The sequence below is a fragment of the Narcine bancroftii genome, chromosome 8 (genome assembly GCF_036971445.1).
Source record: "Narcine bancroftii isolate sNarBan1 chromosome 8, sNarBan1.hap1, whole genome shotgun sequence".
In the NCBI taxonomy this organism is placed as follows: domain Eukaryota; kingdom Metazoa; phylum Chordata; class Chondrichthyes; order Torpediniformes; family Narcinidae; genus Narcine; species Narcine bancroftii.
This window is the reverse complement of record NC_091476.1, coordinates 43,253,411-43,280,160: the sequence shown is the minus strand read 5'-3', so window position 1 is coordinate 43,280,160 and position 26,750 is coordinate 43,253,411. Positions and strand designations below refer to the sequence as shown.

The 26,750-nt window shown below is 45.2% G+C and overlaps 1 protein-coding gene and 1 long non-coding RNA gene across 2 annotated transcripts in view; both read right to left on the bottom strand.

Annotated features, from left to right (window-relative positions):
* The window catches only part of LOC138741986 (basic proline-rich protein-like), a 2,913-nt gene extending 729 nt beyond the window's left edge, over window positions 1–2,184 (bottom strand). The window contains exons 1-3 of the mRNA XM_069896184.1: window positions 1,878–2,184; window positions 1,245–1,670; window positions 485–683 (exon numbers count right to left, since the gene is read on the bottom strand). Coding sequence (XP_069752285.1) covers window positions 485–683; window positions 1,245–1,670; window positions 1,878–2,184 — 932 coding nt within the window. The remainder of the gene's footprint in view (window positions 1–484; window positions 684–1,244; window positions 1,671–1,877) is intronic.
* Window positions 2,185–10,742: 8,558 nt separating this feature from the next.
* The window catches only part of LOC138741735 (uncharacterized), a 33,944-nt gene continuing 17,936 nt past the window's right edge, over window positions 10,743–26,750 (bottom strand). The window contains exons 2-5 of the long non-coding RNA XR_011343724.1: window positions 22,292–22,366; window positions 16,785–16,829; window positions 13,813–13,961; window positions 10,743–10,807 (exon numbers count right to left, since the gene is read on the bottom strand). This is a non-coding gene — a long non-coding RNA (uncharacterized lncRNA). The remainder of the gene's footprint in view (window positions 10,808–13,812; window positions 13,962–16,784; window positions 16,830–22,291; window positions 22,367–26,750) is intronic.

Sequence of the window (26,750 nt, the reverse complement as noted above, 5' to 3'; positions counted from 1 at the left end):
TCGACGCTGGCCGGGGGGCCGGGGGGGGGGGGAGGCTGAAACGACGCTGGCCGGGGGGGCCGGGGGGGGGGACGCTGAAACGACGCTGGCCGGGGGGGGGGGGGGGGACGCTCCAGCGACGCTGGCCGGGGGGGGGGGGGACGCTCCAGCGACGCTTGGCCGGGGGGGGGGGGGGGGGACGCTCCAGCGACGCTGGCCGGGGGGGGGGACGCTCCAGCGACGGCTGGCCGGGGGGGGGGGACGCTCCAGCGACGCTGGCCGGGGGGGGGGGGGGGGACGCTCCAGCCGACGCTGGCCGGGGGGGGGGGGGGACGCTCCAGCGACGCTGGCCGGGGGGGGGGGGGGGGGGGGGACGCTCCAGCGACGCTGGCCGGGGGGGGGGACGCTCCAGCGACGCTGGCCGGGGGGGGGGGGACGCTCCAGCGACGCTGGCCGGGGGGGGGGGGGGACGCTCCAGCGACGCTGGCCGGGGGGGGGGGGGGACGCTCCAGCGACGCTGGCCGGGGGGGGGGGACGCTCCAGCGACGCTGGCCGGGGGGCCGGTGGTGGGGAGGCTGAAGCGACGCTGGCCGGGGGGCTGGTGGTGGGGAGGCTGAAGCGTCGCTGGCCGGGGGTCCGGGGGGGGGGAACGACGCTCAAGCGACGCTGGGCCGGGGGGCCGGGGGGGGGAGGCTGAAGCGACGCTGGCCGGGGGGGCCGGGGGGGGGGGGGGAGGCTGAAACGACGCTGGCCGGGGGGGACGCTCCAGCGACTCTGGCCGGGGGGGACGCTCCAGCGACGCTGGCCGGGGGGGACGCTCCAGCGACGACGCTGGCCGGGGGGGGACGCTCCAGCGACGCTGGCCGGGGGGGGACGCTCCAGCGACGCCTGGCCGGGGGGGGACGCTCCAGCGACGCTGGCCGGGGGGGCGCTCCAGCGACGCTGGCCGGGGGGGACGCTCCAGCGACGCTGGCCGGGGGGGGGGGGGACGCTCCAGCGACCGCTGGCCGGGGGGGGGGACGCTCCAGCGACGCTGGCCGGGGGGGGGGACGCTCCAGCGACGCTGGCCGGGGGGGGGGGACGCTCCAGCGACGCTGGCCGGGGGGGACGCTCCAGCGACGCTGGCCGGGGGGGACGACGCTCCAGCGACGCTGGCCGGGGGGGGGGGGACGCTCCAGCGACGCTGGCCGGGGGGGGGGGGACGCTCCAGCGACGCTGGCCGGGGGGGGGGACGCTCCAGCGACGCTGGCCGGGGGGGGGGGGACGCTCCAGCGACGCTGGCCGGGGGGGGGGGGGACGCTCCAGCGACGCTGGCCGGGGGGGGGGGACGCTCAGCGGACGCTGGCCGGGGGGGGGGGACGCTCCAGCGACGCTGGCCGGGGGGGGGACGCTCCAGCGACGCTGGCCGGGGGGGACGCTCCAGCGACGCTGGCCGGGGGGGGACGCCCCAGCGACGCTGGCCGGGGGTCCGGGGGGGGGAACGACGCTCAAGCGGACGCTGGCCGGGGGGCCGGGGGGCCGGGGGGGGGGAGGCTGAAGCGACGCTGGGCGGGGGGCCGGGGGGGGGTGGGGGGAGTCTGAAACGACGCTGGCCGGGGGGCCGGGGGGGGGACGCTGAAACGGACGCTGGCCGGGGGTGGGGGGGGACGCTCCAGCGACGCTGGCCGGGGGGGGGGGACGCTCCAGCGACGCTGGCCGGGGGGGGGGGGACGCTCCCAGCGACGCTGGCCGGGGGGGGGGGACGCTCCAGCGACGCTGGCCGGGGGGGGGGGACGCTCCAGCGACGCTGGCCGGGGGGGGGGACGCTCCAGCGACGCTGGCCGGGGGGGGGGGGACGCTCCAGCGACGCTGGCCGGGGGGGGGGGGACGCTCCAGCGACGCTGGCCGGGGGGGGGGACGCTCCAGCGACGCTGGCCGGGGGGGGGGACGCTCCAGCGACGCTGGCCGGGGGGCCGGTGGTGGGGAGGCTGAAGCGACGCTGGCCGGGGGGCCGGGTGGTGGGGAGGCTGAAGCGACGCTGGCCGGGGGTCCGGGGGGGGGAACGACGCTCAAGCGACGCTGGCCGGGGGGCGCGGTGGGGGGGGGAGGCTGAAGCGACGCTGGCCGGGGGGCCGGGGGGGGGGGGAGGCTGAAACGACGCTGGCCGGGGGGGCCGGGGGGGGGACGCTGAAACGACGCTGGCCGGGGGGGGGGGGTGGTAACCATGTGTGTTGGAGCAGATAGTAGACGTGGAAGACAATGTGAATCCTGTAAGGACTGCATATAAAGACAGGGTTGCTCAGGATGCCTCTATTTCAATGTGAGGAGTATTGTCAATAAAGCAGATGGAGTTTATAGTGAGGATTGGCATGTGGGTTTCTGAGATTATTTCTGTTAGTGAGTTTTGGTAGTAGGATTAACAGCTCAATGTTCCAGGGTTCTATTTTTTTCACAGGATAGAGGGCAAGGGAGGAAAGGAGGTGGTTGTGGCATTGATAGTCAGGAAAAATATCACAGCTGTGGATAGACAGATCAGCACTAAGGTCTTTTCTACAAAGGCCATATGGGTGGAGGTGAGGAACGGGAAGTGCTGTATTATAGACTGCCCAAAAGACCAAAAGAATTGGAGCAACAAATCTGCAGGGAGATAGGCAGACCAGTGTAAGAAACAAAGTTGTGATAGTAGGAGATTATAACTTTCTGCACATAGACTGGGACTCTCATACAGTAAAAGGACTAGATAGGTTGGAGTTTGTCAAATGTGTAGAGGAAAGTTTTCTGCATTAATATGCAGAGGTACCAACAAGAGAAGATGCAACATGCGATCTTTTAGGGAAATGGGAAGGTCAGGTGGCAGAAGTATGTGTAGGTGAGCATTTTGGTTCCAGTGACCATAAGATCATTAGTTTCAAGTTAATTATGGACAAGGATGGATTTGGTCCTCGAGTTGAGGTTCTGAATTGGAGAAAGGCTAATTTTGAGAAAATGAGGAAGGATCTTGGAGTTGATTGGAATGTTATACAAGGATGCATCCAGCAGAAGGAAGGCCTTTAAGGCTGAAATTTTGAGAGTGCAGAGGTTGCATGTTCCTACCAAAAATAAGGGCAAAGTTAACAGACACAGGGAACTTTGGTTTTAAGGGATATCGGAGAGCTGGTTAAGAAAAGGAGGTATAGACAACAAGGAGTAAATGAGTTACTTGCAGAATATAGAAAATGTAAGAATGCTTTAGAAGGAAATTAAGGAGGCAAAAAAAAGACAATGGTGCTTTGGCAGAAAACATGAAGAGAAATCTAGTGTTTCTACAAATGTATTGAAAGTAAAAGGATAGGGGACAAATTTGGACTCCTATAAAACCAGTGGTCTTCCATGTGGAACCTATGAAATGTGGAGATTTTAAACTTTTTTGCGTCAATATTTACATAGGAAACTCGTAGTGAATAAGGATGGAAGGGAAACATAGAAGTATCATGGAGCATATGGAGATAGAGGAGGTGCTTGCTGCTGAACAAAGGTAGACAAATCCCCTGGACCCAATATGATATTCCCCCACACCTTGAGGGAGATGAGTGCTGAAAATAGCAGGGCCCCTGGTGGATATATTAATCATCTCCTCAGTCACAGGAAAGGTGCTGGAGAGTTGGAGGGTGGCTCATGATGTCCTACTGTTTAAGAAGGGCTCCAAGAGTAAACCAGAAATTGTAGGCCAGTGAGCCTGATTATTTGAATGATTTCTGAAAGATAGGATATATAGTTATTTGGACTATCATCAGCTGATTAAGGAAAGTCGCATGCATGGATTTCTGTTTGGCAGGTTGTGGTTAACAAATCTTGTAGAGCTTTTGAGGAACTTGCCAGGAAGTTTGAGGGAAATGCTGTGGATGTTGTTTATATGGACTTTAAGGACTTTGACAAGGTCCTACATGAGAGGTTGGTTCAAAATATTAGGATATTAGGTATACATCGAGATACTAATTGGATTCGAAATTGGCTTGGTGAAAGAAAATGTAGTGGATGGTTGCTTCTCACACTGGAGTTCTATGTTGAGTAGTGTGCCTCGGGGGAATTGTTGGACCATTGTTTGTTATCTATACAAATTGCCTAGATGATGTGGTGAATTGGATCAGCAAGTTTGCTGAGGACACAAAGATAGGGGGTGAGGTGGACTATGAGGAAGACTTTCAAAGCTTGCAGAGGGATATGGAATCAACTGGAAAATTGGGCCAGTAAAATGGCTGATGGAATTTAATGCAGATAAATGTGAGGTGTTGCACTTTGGAAGAGCGAATTGGGGTAGGATATACCCTGTAAACGGTAGGCCATTTAGGAGTGCGGAGGAGAAAAGAGATTGGGGAAATACATGTGCATTATTCCCTGAAGGTGGAATTGCATATGGACAGGGTTGTAAAGAAAGCATTTGGCATCTTAGCTTTTGTAAATCAAAGTTCTGAGTATAGAAGTTGGAATGTTATGTTGCAGTTATTCAAGTCCTGTTGAGACCACACTTGGAAATATTGTGTGCAGTTCTGGTCACCCAGCAGCAGGAAAGATATCAATAAGATTGAAAGACTGCAGAGATTTACTAGAATGTTGCTGGGGTCTTCAGGAGTTGAGATACTGGGAAAGATTAAACAGGTTAGGATATACTCCTTGGAACAGTCAAGAGAGACTTGAGGTTTATAAGATTGAGGGGTATAGACAAAGTAGTTGTGAGTAGGATGTTTCCACTTAGATTGAGGAAGATAAATATGGGGAGATCATAGCTTTAGTCTGAAAGGGGAGAGGTATAAAGGGAATATTGGGGAAAGATTTTCACTCAGTGAGTGGTAGGAGTGTGGAATGTGCTGCCATCTGATGTAATGAATGCAGATTTAATCTTGACTTTAAAAAAAAAGATAAATACATGGATAGGAGAGGTCTGGAGGGTTATGGAATGAGAGCAGGTCAGTGGGAGTATCTAGTTTTATTGGTTGGCACAGACCAGAAGGGTTGAATGGCCTGTTTTTTTCTGTGCTGTAACATTTTAAGTAAATAAGATGGACATATGAGAAGGAACTGCTTCTCCCAGAGTGGTGAATCTGGAATTCTCTTCCCAAGGTAGCCGTAGAGGGTGCTTTACTAAATGTATTTATTGCAGAGATTTTTGAATAGTGGGAAAATTGAGGGATACAGGGAGTGGATGGGTAAATGGAGCTGAGTCCACAACCAGATCACCCATGATCTCATTGATTGGCGGAGCAGACTCGATGGCCGACTCCTGCTATTTCTTCTGTAATTTTTGTCTTTCTGTCCCTGCCTGGACCAAATCTGCTCGAATGCTGCTTTCAATCACTTTCTATTTGATTTCTCCATTTACTTGTTTTCTCCTCTGCTCCTCCTTGGCAGTGAATTCTTTTTGTTCCTTTGTCCTCTGTAACCATCCAAAAATAAACTCTTTGCTCTGACACCTTCATTAAGAATGTCTTTTTTTTAAACAATATCCTGGTGTTGTGCTATTCTTTAGTTTTTACAATCCCTGCTGTGATTTTTATCTGTTTAATGAAAATTGGGAAATGAAAAATATTAAGTATATGGAAGAAACTGAGGAATAGGATTGTACTCATGTGGATACAAGAAACCCCCCTCTGAAGTGTTAATAGTCCATTGAAGGGAGCAATGTAAACATTTATTGTTTGTTTGTCACGAGCCATTTTAAAATGTAATTTCCAATTGCATTCATAGGCGTGGCTTAGTTGCAGACAGGCATACACATTCCTGACAGATGAAACTAGCAATTAATTCCATCAGCAACTAAGAATTGTTAGAGAAACTTGGGAGGTCACGGGTAGAAATGGTCAGTCAACATTGTGGGTCAGGATCCTTTCTCGAGACTTGTTGAGCATTAATTCCATGACCAAGACACAGAAACTGCTCAGCTAAGTTCAAGTTAGAAGTTATCACAACTGGTGCAACAGAAAACTATCTGGAAGGATCTCAGATCCTGAACACATCTGTTGTTTCTCTCTGCACAAATGCTGTTTGACCTGTTGTGTCTTGAAAGCACTTACTGTTTTTATTTCCGATTTCCAGCATCCGCATTTTATTTTATCTATAATGAGCTTCAAAGTTCTGATTTATTGTCAGTGTAGGTGACATCACATACAACCCTGAGATTCATTTTCCTGCGGACCAGGCAGAATTTCTACTTGTCAGTATTGCAAAAAAAACTACTCAAGAAAAGATGGGTGTAGAATGTTAACAAACTACAATTCAGAAAGTAAATTTTTAATTATAATGTTAAAAAGTAAGATTCCTTAAATGAGTCTCTGAGTTGGTTAGGACTGATGGTGGAGGAGTAGCAACTGAACCTGGTGACATGTGTCTTGCGGCACCTATACCTCCGCTGATGGTTAGTAGTGAGAACAGAGCCTGTCCTGGGAGGATTCTTGATGATTGCTGCTCCTCTCTAATGGTAGTGCTCTATGTAGATTTTCTTGATGGTCAGAGTTTTGCCTGTGATGTACTGGGCTGTGTCCATGACCTTTTGAAGGGCTTTCTGCTCAGAGGTATTGGTGCCCTCCTACCAGGCCATGATGCAGCTGGTCAGTGCCATTTCCATGACACTTCTGTAGCACTTTGATAAGGTTTTTGATGTCAGACCCAAACCTCTGCAAACTCCTGAAGTAATTTGATTTTCAGAAATGTATGGTGCTGACAGATCCTGTGGCATAGAATATGGAGAACCACAACATATGGTCTACATCAATATTCGCCCAAGTCCGACCCACTTCATCCAAGTATTTTAACTTCTCTGTCACTCATACCAGTTAATTAATTATTTGAGGTTCCCCAGTGCCTTCTAAATTTTTGTATGGTGAGAAGATGAGTACTTGGAAAATGCCCAGAAGATGAGGAATTGAATGATGCCTTTGATTAGAAGATTTTTGTGCTATGTATATAGAACCATGGAACTCTGCAGCACTGAAACAGGCCCTTCCACCCATCTAGGCAGTGCCAAACTATTATTCTCTTGATTTCCATGGACCAACACCAAGACCATTCCCCTCCTTATCCCTCCCATTCATGTACCAATTGGAGGAGGAGGAGGAAGATGTTGTTTTGGGTGTATTGAAAAACAATGAGGTGGATAAGTCTGAAGGAATCTCTCCAAGGATACTGAGGGAAGCAAGAGAAGAGATTTCTGGGGCCTTGGCTGAGATCTTTACATCCTCTTGAGACACAGAAGACTGGAAAATAGCAACTTTGTGTCAGAAGGGCAATGGGAACATCCTAGAAATGATTAGATGGTGAGATTTGCATTGAGACTCTTCTAATTTTTTGTAATCCCCCTCCCCCCACACACATTTTGGTCATTTTTTTTCCATCAAAAGCAAGGTACAAGAGCAAAGCATTGTAGTCCTTCCACATAATGTCGTACATAGTGGTGGGCAATTAATGAAAGGTAATGCCATCATAAAACATCTCTGACAACATGAATGGCTATAAATGAGGCCACTGAATTTGCAGAGATATGTGAGTGCATGATCCACTTCATTTACTTCCTGATGTTCCTTTAGTTGCAGAAGGCCATGTCTGACTAATTTGATTCACTTAACCTGATTGTCCTCAAGCAGTTGAGAACATTGTCCACACCCCAGACCAAGTCAGGGTGGTGACTTCCACTCAACCAAGTCACTTCAGTGTTGGTACAACAATGTCACCTACTCTACAAGCTTGGACATTGCCCAGGGCTTCCCTGTTTTCAATAAGCAGGGCAACCCCATCTGGTGCCTACAGTTCACTATCAACCATCAGCAAAGGACTGGAAGGTGCCATCAAGAATGGTGACCATAATTGGTGGACCAATGAGGGGGTCTACAGCTGTAGGATACACAGGTGGTGAGCCGTTGCTGACTTGAGGTCAAAGGACTCGTGCCAGGCTGTGGGCTGATGAAGACTGGCTCATGAGAACCGGGTATTGAAACCAAGTTGAGAGGGTACTGAGGCAAGAAGGGGTCCTGAATTGTCCTGGGTGCTGAAGGCTTCTTCATGTCAGTGGTTTGGATCTGGGCTCTGGTTGCTGAAGATTTGCCTGCAGCCTTGTGCAACTGCAGAGGCTGCAGGAGCACTGGAGGCAAATCCATGGACTCTCTTGCTTCCATTTTGGAGTGTAAGGGTTGGCAGGCAATTCTAATGGTGAATCTTTGTCTGCCTTTTGGCACTTATGTTTTATTACATGACAATAAATAGAATCTGATCTGAACAGAGCAGCAGTTCTATCATGTGATGGTAACTCTCCAATAACCTGCTTGCTGGTGTTCAATTTAGATTTCACCAGCTTCATTGAATCCCAGATCTCATTGCTGCTTTGGTGCTCACGTGGACTCAGGATCTGAAGTCTGAAAATGGGAATCTGTCAGCTCCTGACTTCAAGGCAGCCTTTGACTGAGTGTGGTTTCACCTGCTCAAAGGACATCCATGATCGGACTCATTCCTATGGTTGTTGGAGGTCAGTCTTCTTAGCTGCAGGGCATTGATGCAGGAGTCCCTCGGGGAAGACATGGGACCAATGATGGACAATTGCTGTCTCTATTACATTCCATGATGGATATCATTGAATATCAACTATAAACAGCAACTTTCTCTTCATTAATCTTCCTTTTTGTCCTGAGGTTAGAAGTATTGTCTCTGCTGACTGCAACATTCATTTCCTTTGCAAATGAATCAGCCCATCCCTGTAGTAAAAACACCAAAATGCTGGAGTAACTTGGCCGGTTTTTCAGCGTCTATAAAAAGAAAAGATATATTGCTGATATTTCAGGCCTGAGTCCTTCAATAAATAAGTAGAATGAGCCAGAAGCAGGAAATCTGTCTCAGAATTCAGATGGGGAAAGAAACCAGAACAAAGCAAAAGTCTTTGATGGTCTCCTCTACATTGGAAAGACTGGGAGATCACTTCATTGAGTTCCTTGTCTCTGTCCACCACATTAGAATGGATGTCCCAGTGGCCACCCATTTCAATTCTCCATCCCATTCATTTGCTGACATATTCGTCCATGGTCTCATGCCTGCCGGACTGAAACCATCTGCAAATTGGAAGAGCAACACCTCTTCCACCTGGGCACGCTCCAACTGGATGGCATTAATATAGACTTCTCTGGATTCATTAAGCTCCCCTCCCACCCCTCACTACTTCCCTTATCACATTCCCTGTCTCTGTTTCTCCACTCCCTGTCTCCTTCCACACAAACATGATAAATTCTTACCTCATCCCTAATTCTATCCATACGGTTTGTTGGTCTGGATTCTGAGATTTCCTGCTTCTGCCACGTGTCTTGAAGAGCTCCGACCTGAAATGTCGGCAATATATCCTTGTTTTTTTATGGACGCTGAATAGACGTTTGAGTTTCTCCAGTATTTTGGAGTGTTTTTACTGCAATCCCAGCATCCGCAGACTTTCGTGTTTCACTAAACTCAATGGTGAATGCAAAAAGACCTCAACATTTAGGCAGAGACTGGAAAACTGAAAATAAGTTTTGTACCACAAAAGTACCAGACAATAACCATATTCAAAATGGAGAATCTCGCCACTTACATTGACTAGCCCAGCCATTCTTAACATTTTTTTTAAGGTGATGGCCCACTGAAGACTCTGCTCAAAATTTATGGTCCCCCTTCTCTGTGAAACAGTTGTTTTTGGTTTCTTCAGTATTTCTCTCCTACCAACTACATAAAAATAATACAGTATTTCTGTCACGTGAGGTGAAAAGAAAACAAGGCTTTTACTTGAATGTCTTGTGGCCCCGAGGGGGTCCATAAGGACCCCACTGAGAATGATAAATACCACAGATACAAAAGCAATTCTTCCAGGAAGCATCAACCAGAATTGATAAAGGGAAATCATGAAATGTAATATATTTGGATTTTTAAAAGATGTTCAACAACCTGCAATATAACTTAACAAGATAAAAATTCATGATGTGGGAGATGTCAGTTGTTCAATGATTCATATCAAGAAGTTGGTAACACAGTATCTTCCAGCTGCTCCTTTCAGGAAAGAGGTACAGGAGTATCAGAGCCAGATCTACCAGGCTGAGAAACCGCTTCTTACCACAGGCAATGAGGATGCTGAATGACCAATGCACTACTTACAACCCATTAGGTCTGCTTCAAACATCAGCAACCCATCCTATATTGTTTGCTTTTTAAAAAATTGTGTTCTCTTTAAATTGGATTCTCTCAGTTCTCAAAGGGAAGAATTGGAAAATTATATTGCCAAACAAAACTTGCTTATTGATTACTATTAGATTCATTGTGAATAAATATTCTCCATGATTAAAGCATAAAAAATGATTGCTTCAAAGATGATATATTTAAGAAGAAAAATGTCTGTATGTATCTTGGTCAATATGGTTTATAGTGTGGAAAAAAAAAGAAGATTCTCTCAGCACATCCTAATCCAAGATCTGATACCAGGTAAAACATGGTGCCTGAGAACCATAGAACATTACAGCACTGAAAACCGGCCCTTCGACCTGTCCAGCCTGTTGCATACATTTCCCACTCCTGCCTGGTCTGATCACTATTTTCAGCAAGCCCTTATTGTAAATTTCTTCTGGCAGTGAGAATACACCCTGCTCTTTGTTCTCAACCAGCGAACAATGAATAATACTTCTATAGAACATGACAGCGGAGAAACAGGCCTTTGGCCCTTCTAGTCTGTGCTGAACTATTGTTCTGTATAGCCCCACTGACCTCCACCAGGATGTTCTCTTCCATATCCCTCCCATCCATGTACAGTACCTGCCCATTCACCACTTCAGTTGGCGGCTCATTGTGTCTCTGGAACTCGGCAGGTCAGGCACTGTACCTGGAAAGCAACAGGAAATCGCTGTTTCAGGCCTGAACTCTTTCTCAGTCATGTCAAGATTGGGCAAACAGGTGTGGGGGAGGGGGGGGGGGGAAGGAGCAAAGGCTTATGTTGATAGTGTCCTATGTTTGACTTCCCCAACACACTCCTCATCCTTTTGCAACAACATTTTGCGGTGCATCTCCAGATGAAGGACAAAACCATTCTGCAGGTGTCCCCTTTGCGGGATGTTTTCACAGAAGATGCTGAAGCAACCTGCTTGGAAGGTGATGAAGCAGACTAACTATAACCTATTGCCTCGGGGAACTGGAAACAATTGCCCGATATTCACAAATTTTCAGCTATGTCACAAAGTTGGGAAAGGAAGATGGAAATTCGGTTCCAAGGTGAATGAGTGGCAGTACCACTTTGCAGATAAAAATGTGAAAATCCCGACAGATGGTAAACAAGGTAAATCAAAGGCAAGATTACTCCTCAGCTTTAACATTTTATGAGGGCTGGGATAAAAACAGTACATTCTCTCAAGAAACTCTTGAATTCATTACTAAATGTAGCCTCAGGGCTACCCATAGCAATGAGGGGGCATACTAAAGCTGCATCAGGTTGATGGTGTGTTTGCGGAGTTGGTGGTGATTTAAAGCTCAGTTGTCACCACACAAATGGAATCATAATCCTGGAGTCTTGGGCACGTAGAGTGGTTGAGACCATCCTCACGCTGAGAAGGGTTGAATGAACAAGCTGCACTGTTCTTCATGACAACATTACTGCAGCAAGAAGTCCGCAGATCCAGAAGCTGGTAACATATCCTTATTTATCATTCTCTCAGTTCACAGTTTGGGCATTTTTCTAGCTGCCTTTCCTCCACACATTTACAGGCACAGCACCTCACTGAGAGTGAGGTCAAAGTATTGTTGCGGAGCCTGAAAACAAACTGCTGGAGGATCTCGGCTTGGCCAGGCCGCATTGGCGGAGACTGGGGATAGCTGATGTTACAGCTCAAGACTGCATCACGGTGTTAGGGGAAGGGGTTGGGTGAGGCAGGAGATGGGTGGATGTAGGTGAGGAGAGGGGTTGATAGGCAGGTGGAGATGGCCATAGAGGCTGGGGAAAACACGTAGAGACATCAATGGTGGAATCTGGAAGGATAGGGATGTGAAGGGAAGGATTGGGACAGTGGGTGGAGCCTGTTGGCTCATTCCATGTGTCTCTGTGTCTCTCCCTCTCCAAAAGGATGCCAATAATTTCACCACCTACTCTCCTGACTTGCCTGATGGAAAACAAAAGTTTTAATTGATTGAATTGGGTAATGATCAGGGTGAGAAGTTAGCATGAAGTGAGATTTTCACTGAGTATCAGAAAGAATCTCAAGTAGATTTCTTCATGAACATTCTTTCCAGAAATTCAAGGAGATCTCACTTGAAGCTGCCCACCTTTTCCCAACTTAAAATTCCCCACAGTTTGATCTCTGCCCTGACAAAGCTCAGAAAAATGAAAAGAATTCAAAAGAAGATACTAATGAGCTCCAGTGTTCAATCCAATGCAGAAGCCCTATTTTTTAGTGTCTCAATTCTCTCAGTATTGAGATGAGAATATTTTGGCATATATGGGAATGTGGAGATGCACTGAAATTTTTATTGCTGCTGTAACACAGGTGGAACCATAGAACATTACAAAACAAAAAACTGGCCCTCTGGTCTGTGCTGAACTATTATTCTGTCTCGTCCCACTAACCTGCGTCTAGTCTATATCCTTCCATACCTTTCCCATTCCTGTACCTGTCCAAATTTTTCTTAATGTTAAAAATGAGTATGCATTCACAACTTCTGCTCATTCCATATGACCACTACTCTTTGTGAGAAGAAGTTCCCCTTAAACTTTCCCCTTAACCCATGTCTTCGGGTCTGTATCCCTCAGTGGAAAAAGCCTACTTGCCTTTACTTGATATATACACATCATAATTTTGTATACCTCTATCAAATATTCCCTCATTCTTGTACGTTCCAGGAAATGAAGCCCTAACCTGTTTAACCTTTCCCTGTAACTCGGTTCCTGAAGTCCTGGCAACCTCCTACTAAATCTTCTCTCACTCTCTGAATTTTATTGCTATCTTTCCTGCAGTCAGGAGACCAAAACTGTACAGAACACTCCGTATTTGGCCTCACCAATGCCTTCTACAACTTTACCATAACGTTCTAACTCCTCAATACTATGAATTATGAGGTCAACATGGCAAAAGTAGATGTAGGATTACACTGAGAAAGTACAAAAAATTGTCAGGTTTTCCCAAGTCAGAAAAAGAGATTATAAATCTAAGGATTGATTAAATATTCACATTTCCAATTAGTGTGAGAAAATAAGTGATGATTCAGTACTGCAGACTGATATTTTGGTTGTCCAGGAATTACTCCTGGTCAGGGTAGTATGGGAGCTTCAGGAGCCTGAGAGTTGTTTGTGAGACACGATTGGCCTAGTGATTATTGCAATGCCTTTAAAGTGACAGTGATTGGGATCATGGTTCGAATCCCACACTGTCAGTAAGGTGTTTGTACGTTCTCCCCATGTCTGTGTGGGTTTTCCCTGGGGGCTCTGGTTTTCTTCCACTGTTCATAATGTACCGGGGTGTAGATTAATTGGATGGTATGGACTCTTAGGGCAAAATGGCCTGTTATGGCTGTAAGTCTAAATTGAAAAAAATTACAATTTTAATTTTTTAAAATTTTTAAGTTTAAAATAAAAACAAATAGAAATTTTAATGAAATAAACTGATTTTTGAACTGAGAGGTGCAGGACTTCAGGCTTCTGTCCCTTCTCCCTGAAGATAGCAGTGAGAAGAGGTTGTGACCAAGATGATGGGGGTCTTTTATGATGTTGGATGCTTTCTTGAGGCAGCACATCATTTAGATGTCCAACAGGTGGGAGATCGGTGCCTGTGATGGACTTTGCATGTTTCCCACTTGTGCAGCCTTCTGCATTCCTAGGCACACATAGAGCAGCATAGTACAAACCTTTTGGCCAGAAATGTTGTGCGACCTTCAGACCCTGCTTCAAGATTCCTCTGAAGACTCCCTGTGCACCCTCCTTCTCATTTTGGGGGTGAGTAGGAGTTGAGAAATTGTAAGTCTGGATACTTCAATGGGTTCTAGTGTTGGAGGCACTGGAGATAGGGTTAAGGATCAGCTACCAGAGAAAGCTGTAGAGGAGGAACAATGGTAACATTTAATAGATGTGTAGACAGGTGCATGGATAGGAAATATTTAGAGGGATATGGGGTGATCAGACAGATTGGACTGGCTCGGATAGACAATTGAGTCGACATGGACGAGTGGGGTGAAGGTTTTGTGTCTGGGGTACATAACTCCATGGCTTTGTTTAGGAATTGAGGAGCAAAAGTACTTTCCAATTCTTAAAAGTCAAAAGAGAAGGGTCAATTGAAGTGTGGTCCAAGTGCTGGATGCTAACGCAGGTGTGTGTATGTGGAGTGATGGGGAGGTTTATGGAGGAAATTATGGAGCAGATCAGCCAATAGCCAGTTGTGTGGGCAGAATCACACAGGAACATTGCAGTAATATCACAAACTGCTGGAGGAATCCGTGGGTGGGGGGGGGGGGGGGGGGGGCGGGGGCGGTGGCAAGCAGCCACAAGATTTGTCAACTTTTTGAACCAAAACCCTTCATCGACTCATGGGTGCCAAGGGAATGGACAAGTAGTTCTCAACCTTTTATCTTTCCACTCACATAGCACTTTAAGTAATCCCTATGCCATAGGGGCTCTGTGATTAGAAAGGGATTGCTTAAGATGGTATGTGAGTGGAAAGAAAATGTTTGAAAACCACTGTTTTAATTGTACCTAATTGACTCATTATGTGCATGGTTTCAGAACTCCAAATGAAATGGGCCAATGACAATTTTTTGCAAGCAAAATATTTCAGTAACAATTGGGTCTAGAGAAGTGGTTCTCAACCTTCCTTTCCCACTCACTTAGAGTGGTATGTGAGCAGGAAAAAAAAAGATTGAGAACCACTGGGATGGACATTTGAGCTTGAAGACCTCACATTTGGGAAAGAACTTTGATGAACCAACAGTGAGCTCAGAAAAGGAAGAACTTTGAAAGGAACAATTCTTAAGTTTAAAATGGTACAGGGAGTAATTCCAAATAAATATGTGAAGCATGTTTGCAGCAAATACCCTTTGGAGTAATTTATAGACATTTTAATCAACATACCTAATTCTTGAGAAAAATTGCATTTGCCATTTGATTACTGTAAACAATAAGCAACAGCCTTGAACCCATTGTATATTTATTCAAGATGTGCCAAGCCAATAATAACATTGATCCACAAGTTTAATTATTAAAGAAATTTGCAGTCAGTGCTTTAAATCAGCCATTTTCAATGGTGGCTCCTACTCCCCAACCTTCCTGCAGGCCATAGCACATTGAAGTAAAAGCCTTGTTTTCTTTTTAACCTCATATAACTCAAATATTTTTCTTTTTGATTTTTGTGTTGTCAGTAGAAGTACAGAATAAACCAAACTTGACTGCTTCATGAGGAAGGGGACCCATAAACTTGGAGCAGAGTTTATTTGGTGTGGGGGTGGTGGGGGGGGGGGGGGGTCATTGTCAAAAAAGTGTTGAGAATGGCTGCTGTAGTGGAACTAAGTCAGGAGTCTGAATAATTGCCTCCTTTGTTCAATCTGTACAACTAGGAGGCAGAGTTGGTTGGTTGCTTAAGGGTGTGGATGAACAGGGGGACCTTGGGGTTTAAATCATACATCCCTCAAGGTTGCTGCTCAGGTTGATAGGATGGTTAGAAGGCCTATGGGATACTGATATTCATTAATAGGGGTATTGAATTCCGGAGTAGCGAGGTCATGTTGCAACTCCACAAATCTCTGGCAAGTCCTGGTTACCTCATTATAGGAAGGATGTGGAAGCTATGGAGACAGTACAGAGGAGATTTACCAAGATGTTACCTGGATTGGAAAATAAGTCTTATGAGGCAAGTTTAGCGGAGCTGGGACTTTTCTCTTTCGAGCATAAAAAGATGAGAGGTGACTTAAGATGTACAAGATTATGAGGCATAAATAGGGTGGACAGCCAATGCCTGTTTCCCAGTGCAGGAATAGCAAATATCAGAGGATGTGTACAAAGTGAAAGGAGGGATGTTTAGGGAAGACATCAGGGGAGAGTTTTTTAAATGCAGAGTGCTGTGGATGCCTGGACTGTCTTGCTGGGGATGGTGGTGGGGCCTGAAACATTAGGGGCATTTAAACAGGTATATGGACGAAAAAATAAAGGGTTATGGGGTAGAGAGGGTTTAGTACTTTTTTTTTTAAAAGGAATATACAAGTTGCACCAACATCGAAGGCTGAAGGGCCTGTACTGCACTATAGTGTTCTATATTAAAAAAGGCTCATACTACCTAGCCACATTTCTTCATCCCATTTTATGGGAAGATTCAGGAGTTTGAGATCTAGCCCCACCAGATTTAAGAATATTTTCTTTCCTGCTGTTATTAGACTCTTGAATGAACCTCACCAGTAAAATTTTGCTGTCTTTGGTCTGTACTATCTATTTCTCTGCAACTCTGTCCTTCTGAATTGTCTTGCTTGCTTTACTGTGTATGGGATGTTTAGCAGGAGTGCCTGCAAAACAAACTTTATTGCTGCTCCTTGGACAAGCGACAATAAGTTTCAATTTGAGCAGTGAAGTTGATCAATCAGTATGTTGCTCTGCTTTCTCAAGATGGTTTAAAATCCAGTTTAAAAGATAATACCTCTGATTGCAACACCCACCAAGTTCTGCAGCAGGAACATCTGAACTGTAATCGTCAGACTGGAATTGGAACCCATGTCTGATGCCGGGATGGATATCCTATCCCACTGACCCTTAATCAACATCTTTATTTAAGACAGTGTATCTCAGCCATTGGAGACCAGAACAGCTATGAGATCAGGTACTAGATCAATGAGAAGGATACAATCCAGCAGTGATGAGATCAGTCAATGAAAGATGTCCTGAAAATCTGAAATAAAACAGAACATGCTGGGAATAACAGAGTAGGAGGAAGCATGAACTCTTTTTGTAATTATTGTTTCGTTTTAATTCAATTAAGCAAACCATTGTAGATTGTTTTTAAAAAGTACCTCCTTAGCTTCAGCAAGTAACAATTTCAGTGCCTATACATTGTCCAATAGTGTACAATGAACTCATTATCACCATCTGTTTCTTTATTCAGGACCCTGACATCTTTTCTTTGGAGTGAAGCCCAGTATCAACCACATTCCATCTGCAGAGATGAAAGATTTTGCAAAGTTTCTTATTTTTGTATAAATGGTTCTCTGAGGTCTTCTCAGCTTGATCAGAAGCTTCGAAAAATTTATGCAAATTTTTGCCGCTCTTGCCAGTGTTGTGATTACCTGCCCCACTGTTTGGCTACACCATTGTGCTATGGTTGAAAGATCAGTCCAAATTAAACATAGCACCTCCTTAATCACTTAAACACTGCATCTATGAGTGAAATCCTATAGGATCAGTAGTGCATTGGGCAGCCACAAATTCACATTTGGAGTTGTTGCTTTTATATTTGAGGTACAGCTCAGAAGGAAAATAACTCCAATAAAGTATAGGCTAATTGTGAATAATGAATCTGAATAAATGTCTTGATAATGGCATTTGGATCTTAAATTAGTGACCTCTGCACACAGCTTTAATTTCATGAATCCATCCAATGGGCTCAGTTAGTTATTGCTTTGCAATATTTCATAAGACTTTAAAAGCACCTTCTGGTTTTGTGATGCAGTGCAGGCTTGGCTTTCTCTCTGAGCTATATGAAGACCAAAAATGTAATGATGAGACACCAACTGTGCCTCAACAGTCTCACATCTTCTTGGATGCACTTGAGAGAATGTAGATGCTGAAGTCTGTAGCTAAACGTAGACTGCAGGAGGAACTGAGCGAGTTGGAAAGATTTGTGCAAATCTTTGCTGCCCTCGTAAACTGAGGCTGTATGCAGCAGTTGGAAAGAATAGGCAGGGTTTTGAACAGTGTTCCAACATGAAATGTCGATAATTCTTTTCTCCCTCTGATGCTGATCGACCAACCAGTTCCTCTAGCATCTCCAACAAATAACTGCAGACTCCAATGGGAAATATTAAATTATTGTCCAGATAGAGACCGATAATATTAACATTAGTACAAGAACGAAATGGTGTTTCCATAGTGCCGGCGGGAAGTTTACGACCAGTGTATCACAGAGAGGACAAAGTGTCCTTGAATCTAGACCTGCTTAACTTCCGTGCCTTCTCCCTGAAGGTAGCAGTGGGAAGTTGTGACCAGGGTGGTGGAGTGGGGGGGGGGTCCTTTATAATGTTGGTTGCCTTCATGAGGCAGTGCCTGAGGTAGATGTCTTCAATAGACAGGAGGTCAGCACCCGTGATAGACATGGCTAGGTTTGTTATTTTCTGCAATCCTGAGCACTCAAGTTACCAAACCAGTCAGCATACTTTCCACAGTGTATTTGACAACATGCCGAGCTCCTCAGACCTCTTGGACAGAATGGGTGCTGCTGTGACCTCTTCACAGTTGACTCAATGTGCTATCTCTAGGGGATATCTTCTGATATTTGGACACCCAGGAACTTGAAGGTACTAAAACTCTCTACCTACATCCTTTTTGCATCTGCCAAACCTTTTGTGATTCATGTGCAAGCACTCCCAGGACTCTGCACAACAGCATGCTGCAATCTTTCATCATTTAAGTTCTGATTTGTGATTTTTAAAAAGAAAAAAAAAATTATTTCCAAAGAATTACCTCATGTTTATCAATGTTACACTCCAGACCCTTGTCCACTCATGGTTTATTTCTCTCTGCAGACTCTCTACCCAATTTGCTTTTCCAATAAATTTAGGGTCATTAGCAAGCTTAGATACACTACAGTTAGTCCCTCCATAAAGAGTTGTGGGCACAATACTAATCTCTGCTCACCAATAATCGCCAACCAGAGAAACATCCATTTATCATAACTCTCTGTCACTTATTGATTATGCAAATCTCTCTCCATGCTAATTATGTTACCCCCAACTCCATGTGGCACCTTATCCAAGCCCTCTGAAAATCCAAGTGTCCAACTTCCAGCTGTTTCCCCCTCTACTCACTGTATTCATTGTATCCTTAAAAGAATACCAGTAAATTTTTAGAGCATGACTTTCCCTTCCTAAATTCATGCTCTCTCTGCTGCTTTCTGTGCAGATGTTTTGCTATCTCTTCCTCAATGATAACTTTAAACTTTTCTTGACTACTGACAGGAAGATATCTGACACACTGTTACCTGTCTTTTATAAACATTTGTTTTTTAAAACCATGGCATTACATTTGCTGTTTTCCAATCTGCCAGGATCTGTCCAGAGTCCAGGGGACTTGGGGAAATGACCATCAGTGCATCAATGAGAATGAGCATCATTTTTTGTGTGATGGAGGTGGGTATTCTCACATAATCTGGATGAGTGTCTGAGATTCCATGACAAAGAGGGCTGCAGGCCTAGTTTTGGGAAAAGGGTTTGGTATAGAGGGGTGTTGTTACAGAGTTCTGTGTTGTGTATTGACCTATGTGTTGTGTGGTTTTACATTCAAAAAGTGACAGTTTGCCTTTGAGAGAGCCAAGGTGAAGGTGGACTGCTGAGAGAGTGCGAGACAGACTGGACATGTGCAGATGATCTAGAAATTTCTGGACTTGGAAGACAAACCACCACTGGGTGTGGCTGTGAAGTGTAAGGAGGCCCAAGTATGAGTCCTTGTCTGGGAGGCAGTTTAGAATGTTGGGCATTTTAAAAGGGATGAACATTCTGAAGACAGCCAGAAGAATCTGGACCAAGCCATTGATCTTTACTTCGGTTGAAATTGAAGCTTTGAGTCTTGTGTGTTTTGTGTTTGTTTTGTATCTAAGTTTTTCTGTGGGCTGGTTGGAAGTGTAGCTGAGACTTTGATTATGTATGTTGTATTTAGGCTGGGGAATTTATTAGTTTTACACTGTTATAGGAATTTGCATAGTAACCAGTGGGCATTGTTATAAAAGGGGGGGATTTTGAATTAAAGTTTGAAGGTGAATTTTTGTTAATAAAGTAATTGTTCATCTTTACCCCTGTGTGATATGCCTTCTTTGTGGTTGCTGGTTTGATCTTGTAACAGTGTAAACACAAAGATTTGCTGGGGCCAAGTGCAGAACATAAAAGTGAAACATGATGAAGAACTCCGGGCCAAAACCTTCGACCAGCTTTTACTTCTGATGGATGTTGCATGACATGCTGAGTCATTGGACGGTTATGTGATAACCAGAAAAGCATGGAGGTTTAATGACCTACTTCCATGCTATGTGACTCCATAAAGTACTAACTCTACAACACTGCCATAGGTCGGATCTCAAACAGTGAATTATAATGGAGTATGGTAAAGAGAAGAGAGCCTGGTGGTGTGGTGACAGGACAACCACCTCCCCTCAATAGCAACAAAATGAAGGAGCTGGTCACTGACTTCCAGAAATTGAGGGATTATATGTGTCTGTATATATCAATGAATCTGTGGTGGAGATGGTGAAGAGTGTCAAGTTCTGAGAAGTACATATCACCCGCAACCTGTCCTGGTCCAACCACCTTGATGTTGCAGCTTAGAGAGTGAGCTAGAGACTCTACTTTCTCAGAAGCCCGAGAAAAGTTAGCTGCTCGCCAACTTTTACAGATGCATCGCTGAAAGGATGCCATCTAGATGCTTCACAGCTTGGTATGGATCTGTCCTGCCCAAGATGACAAGAAACTGGAGAGGTGAGAACACGGCCCGAATCATCACACTTTCCCTCCATCGACTGAGTCTGTAACTCTCGTTGCCTTGGAGAGCTGCTAAAATGTTGAAGGGTTCACCCACTATGGTCAGGGTTTCTTGTCTTTCCATCAGTCCTTCTATCCGGCAGCAGGTACAAGTGCATGAAAACACAAACTTCCAGATTGAAGGATAGTTTCATTCCTGCTGTTACCAGTCTTGGTTTTCAAAATATTTTTATTGAGTTTAACATAACAATCCATGTATAAAATATTAAAAAACAAGGCAAAATAATAATGTGTATATATAAACTTTAAATTAAATACACAGTATGCCATATTTTAATTTCATCCCTTATAGTTAAATGTGATTATCTGTTAAAGTAATTATACATTTTATAAATTTATAAATTTTATAAAGTAATTATGTCATACCCACACTCCTGTTCGGCTCCGAATCATGGGTCCTCTACCGGCATCACCTACGGCTCCTAGAACGCTTCCACCAGCGTTGTCTCCGCTCCATCCTCAACATTCATTGGAGTGACTTCATCACCAACATCGAAGTTCTCGAGATGGCAGAGGCCGAATCCACGCTGCTGAAGATCCAACTGCGCTGGGTAGGTCATGTCTCTAGAATGGAGGACCATCGCCTTTCCAAGATCGTGTTATATGGCGAGCTCTCCACTGGCCACCGAGAGAGAGGTGCACCAAAGAAGAGGTACAAAGACTGCCTAAAGAAATCTCTTGGTGCCTGCCACATTGACCACTGCCAGTGGGCTGATATCGCCTCAAACCGTGCATCCTGGTGCCTCACAGTTTGGCGGGCAGCAACCTCCTTTGAAGAAGACCGCAGAGCCCACCTCACTGACAAAAGTCAAAGGAGGAAAAACCCAACACCCAACCCCAACCAACCAATTTTCCCTTGCAACCGCTGCAACCGTGCCTGCCTGTCCCGCATCAGACTTGTCAGCCACAAACGAGCCTGCAGCTGACGTGGATATTACCCCTCCATAAATCTTCATCCGCGAAGCCAAGCCAAAGAAAGAATTGTACATATATATCAATTAAATACTATACAACGTCAATCTTAATAAGATTTTAAAAAGGGATATTATACAGGATAATTATAATTAAACCAACAAAAAAAACCTACTTTTAGTTTTGAAAGGATTTCTCACTGACAAAAGATGATGCCTTTGCACAATCTTTTATAGTAATAATTTTCTCCATACCCTGCACCATGTGACATTGTAACATCCCTCACTACACTGATTCATTTGTTGACTTGTTATCATTGGACTACCTGCTGTATAATTTGACCTGCCTGGATAGCAAGAAAACCAGAGTTTTAACTGTTTTTCTTTTTATTTACAACACAGTAGAAACTGATTCCAGCTATTGAAATCCATGTCACACAATTACACCCAATTCATTGACTAACTCCGTACAATTTGGAGGGTGGCAGGAAATGGCAGCACCCAGGTAATGCCCATAGAAGCTACGGGGAGGACTTACAAACTCAATACATACAGACAGCCGCATATTCCAAGGACAATAAAACCAACTGAATTCAATTGAACGTGAAATAACGCATCCTCTGCACAATAATTTTTGTGCCATCCATACCTAACCAGGGCTGGGTCACTAAGGAAATGGCTAAACATTGAATATTCACCTTTGGGCAAGTAAGTTGATTGAAGCTCTTTTCTATTTGTCTTCTGCTTCAAATCCGAATGCACTGGATAGGTTTCTGTTAATAAGTAAATAACATGACATGTATGCAGAATAAGAATTTTCTTTGCAAAAAATTTGATTGCTTCACATCAAACTAATTTGACTACCGTTTCAACAGAAGTTTCCACTCGCCATGAGTAAGAACTGCCTCCGGTATCAGCATAGAAAGAATGTGAGCAAATTAGGCTCCTTCTCACACCAGGCTGCAAACTGCTGGAGACTGGCTTGAGACCGGCTGTAGGGATATTGCTATCAGAGCCGGGATGTGAGAGGGTGCCAAGGGCACTGAAGACTTCCTGATCGCGTCGAAGGTTTGCATCTGGAGCTCGGTTTGACATGGTCTGACTGGCTGCAGGAATGCTAGCGGTGAATCAACGGACAATCAGTGACCATCAGATTCCTGACTAATCAATGAACCAAAGACACTGTCTTGCTTTTTGTGCACTATTTTTTATAGTAATGTCATAAGATGGTTGTAATATAAACTTTTGCCCTGTGATGCTGCTGTAACATACTGAATTTCATGACTTGTTCACTGAAAATCTGACCCACAACAGACATTGAACTGAATTGAATTGCTTATTTTCATGTGAGAAGCTTCGTTTGGCATTCTATCTAGGCAAGTCAATTTGTATAGCAGAAAGTGCAAAAATTAATCAAAAGTGGAAGATGTAGTTCATGAAAGGGTCAGGGGAGTGGTGTTACAAAGTGCAGAGTCCCGAGAAAAGTAAAGTTAAACAGTCGAAGGGCATCACATTTTACCAATCAGAGGACCATTCAAGAGCCTGATAACAGCAATGAGGAAACTGTCCTTGAATCTGGGATTGCATATCCAAGTACTTGTATCTTCTGCCTGATGTGGGAGGAGAGAGTGTGACCAGGATGGGTCAGAGTTGACAAAGTCAAACACATTCTTCTGGAGGAATTCGTGAGTTGAGCAGCACCCTTGGGGAGGGGGGGGGGGGTGAAAGAATGGTCACTTTCTGAGTTCCTCCAGCAGATTTTGTTTGCCTTTGTATTCAAGTGTCTGTAATCTCCCATGTGCCTCCAGTTTACATGGGAATAGGTATTCATTTTCTTTGTGAAATTGTTCTGGACCTAACCAGTCCCTCTCCATCACCACCCTCCTCTGCCTGGCACAACTTCTTCTCACCCTCCATAGATTCTCCTTCAAGTCATCTAGGAAGTTTACCTTCCTCTAAGTCAAAGGTGTTACCATGGGTACTTGCATAGGACTCAGCTGTATTTTTGTTGGAGCAGAGCCATGCTACAATCTACAGCCAAAGCTTTTCAACTCTTCCCCTGCTACATTGATGACCACCCATAATGAGCTCATCAACTTCATCCACTTTGCTGTGAACTTCTACCACAGCCTCAAATTTACTTGGTCCATCTCTGACAAAACACTCTCCTTCCTTGATCTCGATCTCCATTTTGGAAGAGAAACTTCCCAGACACATGTTTTGAAGCCCATTGACTTCCACGATTACCTTGACTGCAACTCTTATCACTCTGTAAAGATTCTATTCCTTTCTCTCAATTCATCTGTCTTTCTCAGCTCTCTGCACCATCCCCATCACCTCAGCCTCTTTCCCTTCTTCCGAAACACCCCCCCCCCCCCACCTGTATCTAACCTTGTTTGGGCATTTAGCTGATTTCCAACATACCTGAAGAGCTCAGACCTGAAACATTAACTGCCCATGGCTTTCCATGGATGCAGTGTGACTGAGTTTCTCTAGCACCTTTGTATTGGGCATCTTGTCAAGGTTGTAGCATCTGTTTGCGTTTCTCTCTTTTATTAAAATTGTATTTATTAGATGCCATACAATCAATTACGTTACATGCAATTCAGTCACAATTAATCATACATGGCTTTTACAAGTTTGAAAAAGAAAATCGAAAGAAAAGAAACTCCCCAACCCACCCAGTTTCTCTCTTGATAGATTTGTGTCTCTCTGTTTTTAAGGAACATGCAGAAAGAATGCAGAGCTGCGTTTTACAAATCAGCTGCAATCTTATTGACAGGATGAAAAGATTGGAGGAACTTCATAGCTTCATCCTGCCCCAGCATTTGTTCCATATTTCACTCTCTTTCTTTTGAATGCCTAACACAGCCTCTATCATCAAGGACTTTCACCACCCAGGCCATCCCTTTTCTCACTGCTACCATTAGAGAGGAGGTTCAGAACCCTGAAGACGCAATCAATGTTACAAAACCAGCTTCTTCCCCCTCAGCCGTCATATTCCTGAACAGACAATGAAACCTATAGACACTACCTCACTTTTTTTTCTCTTTTTGAATGAATTATTTATTTTTAAATATTGTATCTATGAAACCATAATTTATTAAATTTTTGCACCTCTAATGCACAATTCCGCTGCAAAACAACACATTTTGTGACACGTGTACATGACACAAAACTGGATACTGATTCTGGTTTTCTAAATATAGTTTGTGTTTTAAGAGACTGGATGCAAAATGCTTAGAGAGTTTCCACCTCAACCAGATATCCATCATTTATCCAACTGGAGAAATAATAAATCACCTAATAAATATTCACTTTTCCGTTGACTCAAAAATAAAAGCATTATATTAATATTTCAGGCAGTGTTTATTAATCCACCTGAGGATAGTTACAGGTCATTTGGGTTTATTGGATGGAGTGTAATCCACCATATTAAAATGTATAATGTAAGGTTCAATTATGGAGGTCTTGCTCAGACTGGTCTGCATTACGTCCTCAGAAAGGCTACCCTGGTGCCAGAGAGCTTGTACACCTCAACCAGAAGGATTCAGGAACCAGAGGAAAATTTGATTGAGAAGACAAGTTATTGGTACAGGAGGATTTGAGGCCAGCGTAGGTGAACCTTGATCACTTGAGGGAGGGGCATAGATGAGGTTAACAGTCAGAATCTTGCTCTCAGAGACAAAATATCACACCCCCACAGCAGATGCATTGGAGATGAGAGGGGGAAAGTTTAAAGGAGATGTGTGGGGCAAGATTTTTTGCAGAAAGCGATGGGTGCTTGAAACCGACTGTAAGGAGTTGTGGTGGATACAGAAGCAATAGTGGCATTTAAGAAGATTTTAGGTGAATGTGCAGAGAATGAAGGGACAAGGGTCACGAGGAGGCAGAAGAGAGTTTGCTTAATTGGGCATTATATTCAGCACAGACACATGGGCCGAAGACTCTGTTCTGTTCTACATTGAATGGCAGAGCAGGTTTGAGGGGCCCAGTGGCTTATTCATTGTTTGCTTGTTTGTGTGTAAAGGGTATATTGGGGAAACTGTGGGACATCCATGTTCCTCTGCCCTCTGTGTGGTAGACATTCCAGGAATGCTGAAAATCCCCAAATTCCAAACTCTGACACATTTGTTAACATGGATTTATGCCTTCCTCTAGATTACATATTCCTTGATTATTATTTTTTTGTGTGGGGGGGGGAGATCAAAGAGCGAAGGAGTTCAATTTGTTCAAGTCAGTAATGAAAGCAGCCCTCACTGTAAATTGGGTCCAGGGTCCAGGCTCTGCATTCTTTCTGCATGTTCCTTAAAAACAGAGAGACACAAATCTATCAAGAGAGAAACTGGGTGGATTGGGGAGTTTCTTTTCTTTCTATTTTCTTTTTCAAACTTGTAAAAGCCATGTATGATTAATTGTGAACTTTAGTTTAAACAGAAAGAAGAGATAGAACAGGGATTCCCTGTGGGGCTGCCTGTGTTTTTATTACATTGCAGAGGCTTTGGTCTGCATCAAGAGTGACTCTGAACACCACACTCATTGGTTACACAGTAGGCCTTTTCAAACTGCAGCACCCAGGTAGCCCTCCTAGGACCTGGGTGAGATTACAGGGTGATTGATACCTCCTGCTCCTTTCAAACAGCAGCCTAACCTACCTACCTAATCAACGACTCAGCAATTTAAGGGGGATTCTGCCCCTGCAATGAAGTCCATGCTATGCACTCACAGGCAGCCCCACAGGGAATCCACTGTTCGATCTGTTCATTCTGTTTAAACTAAAATTCTCCTAAATGCACCCCACTGTCCATCCGTCGCCCCCTCCCCCCTACCTAACTCTTCCCATCTAACTCTCGACTTGGCAGCAGGGGTGTAATGCTCAGATGCCCAATGAGGCACGAAACCACCCCAAAACGAAGCCAAAAATAATGGGGGTGGGGGGTGGGGTGGTTCTACCGCATCGGGCGAGGTGCTTCCATGATCAGGCTGGGTGCTGCCATGAATGGTGGGGGGTGGTACTGCCGAGATGTGCCACTCTGGTTTGCGATGACGGCTCAATGCAGGAGCAATGGCCGTCTTCGTTACCCATAATCCCCCATGCTGCTGGAACTGTTCTGCCAAGGCCAGGATGGTTTCAGCAGGATGGGGGATTATGGGTAA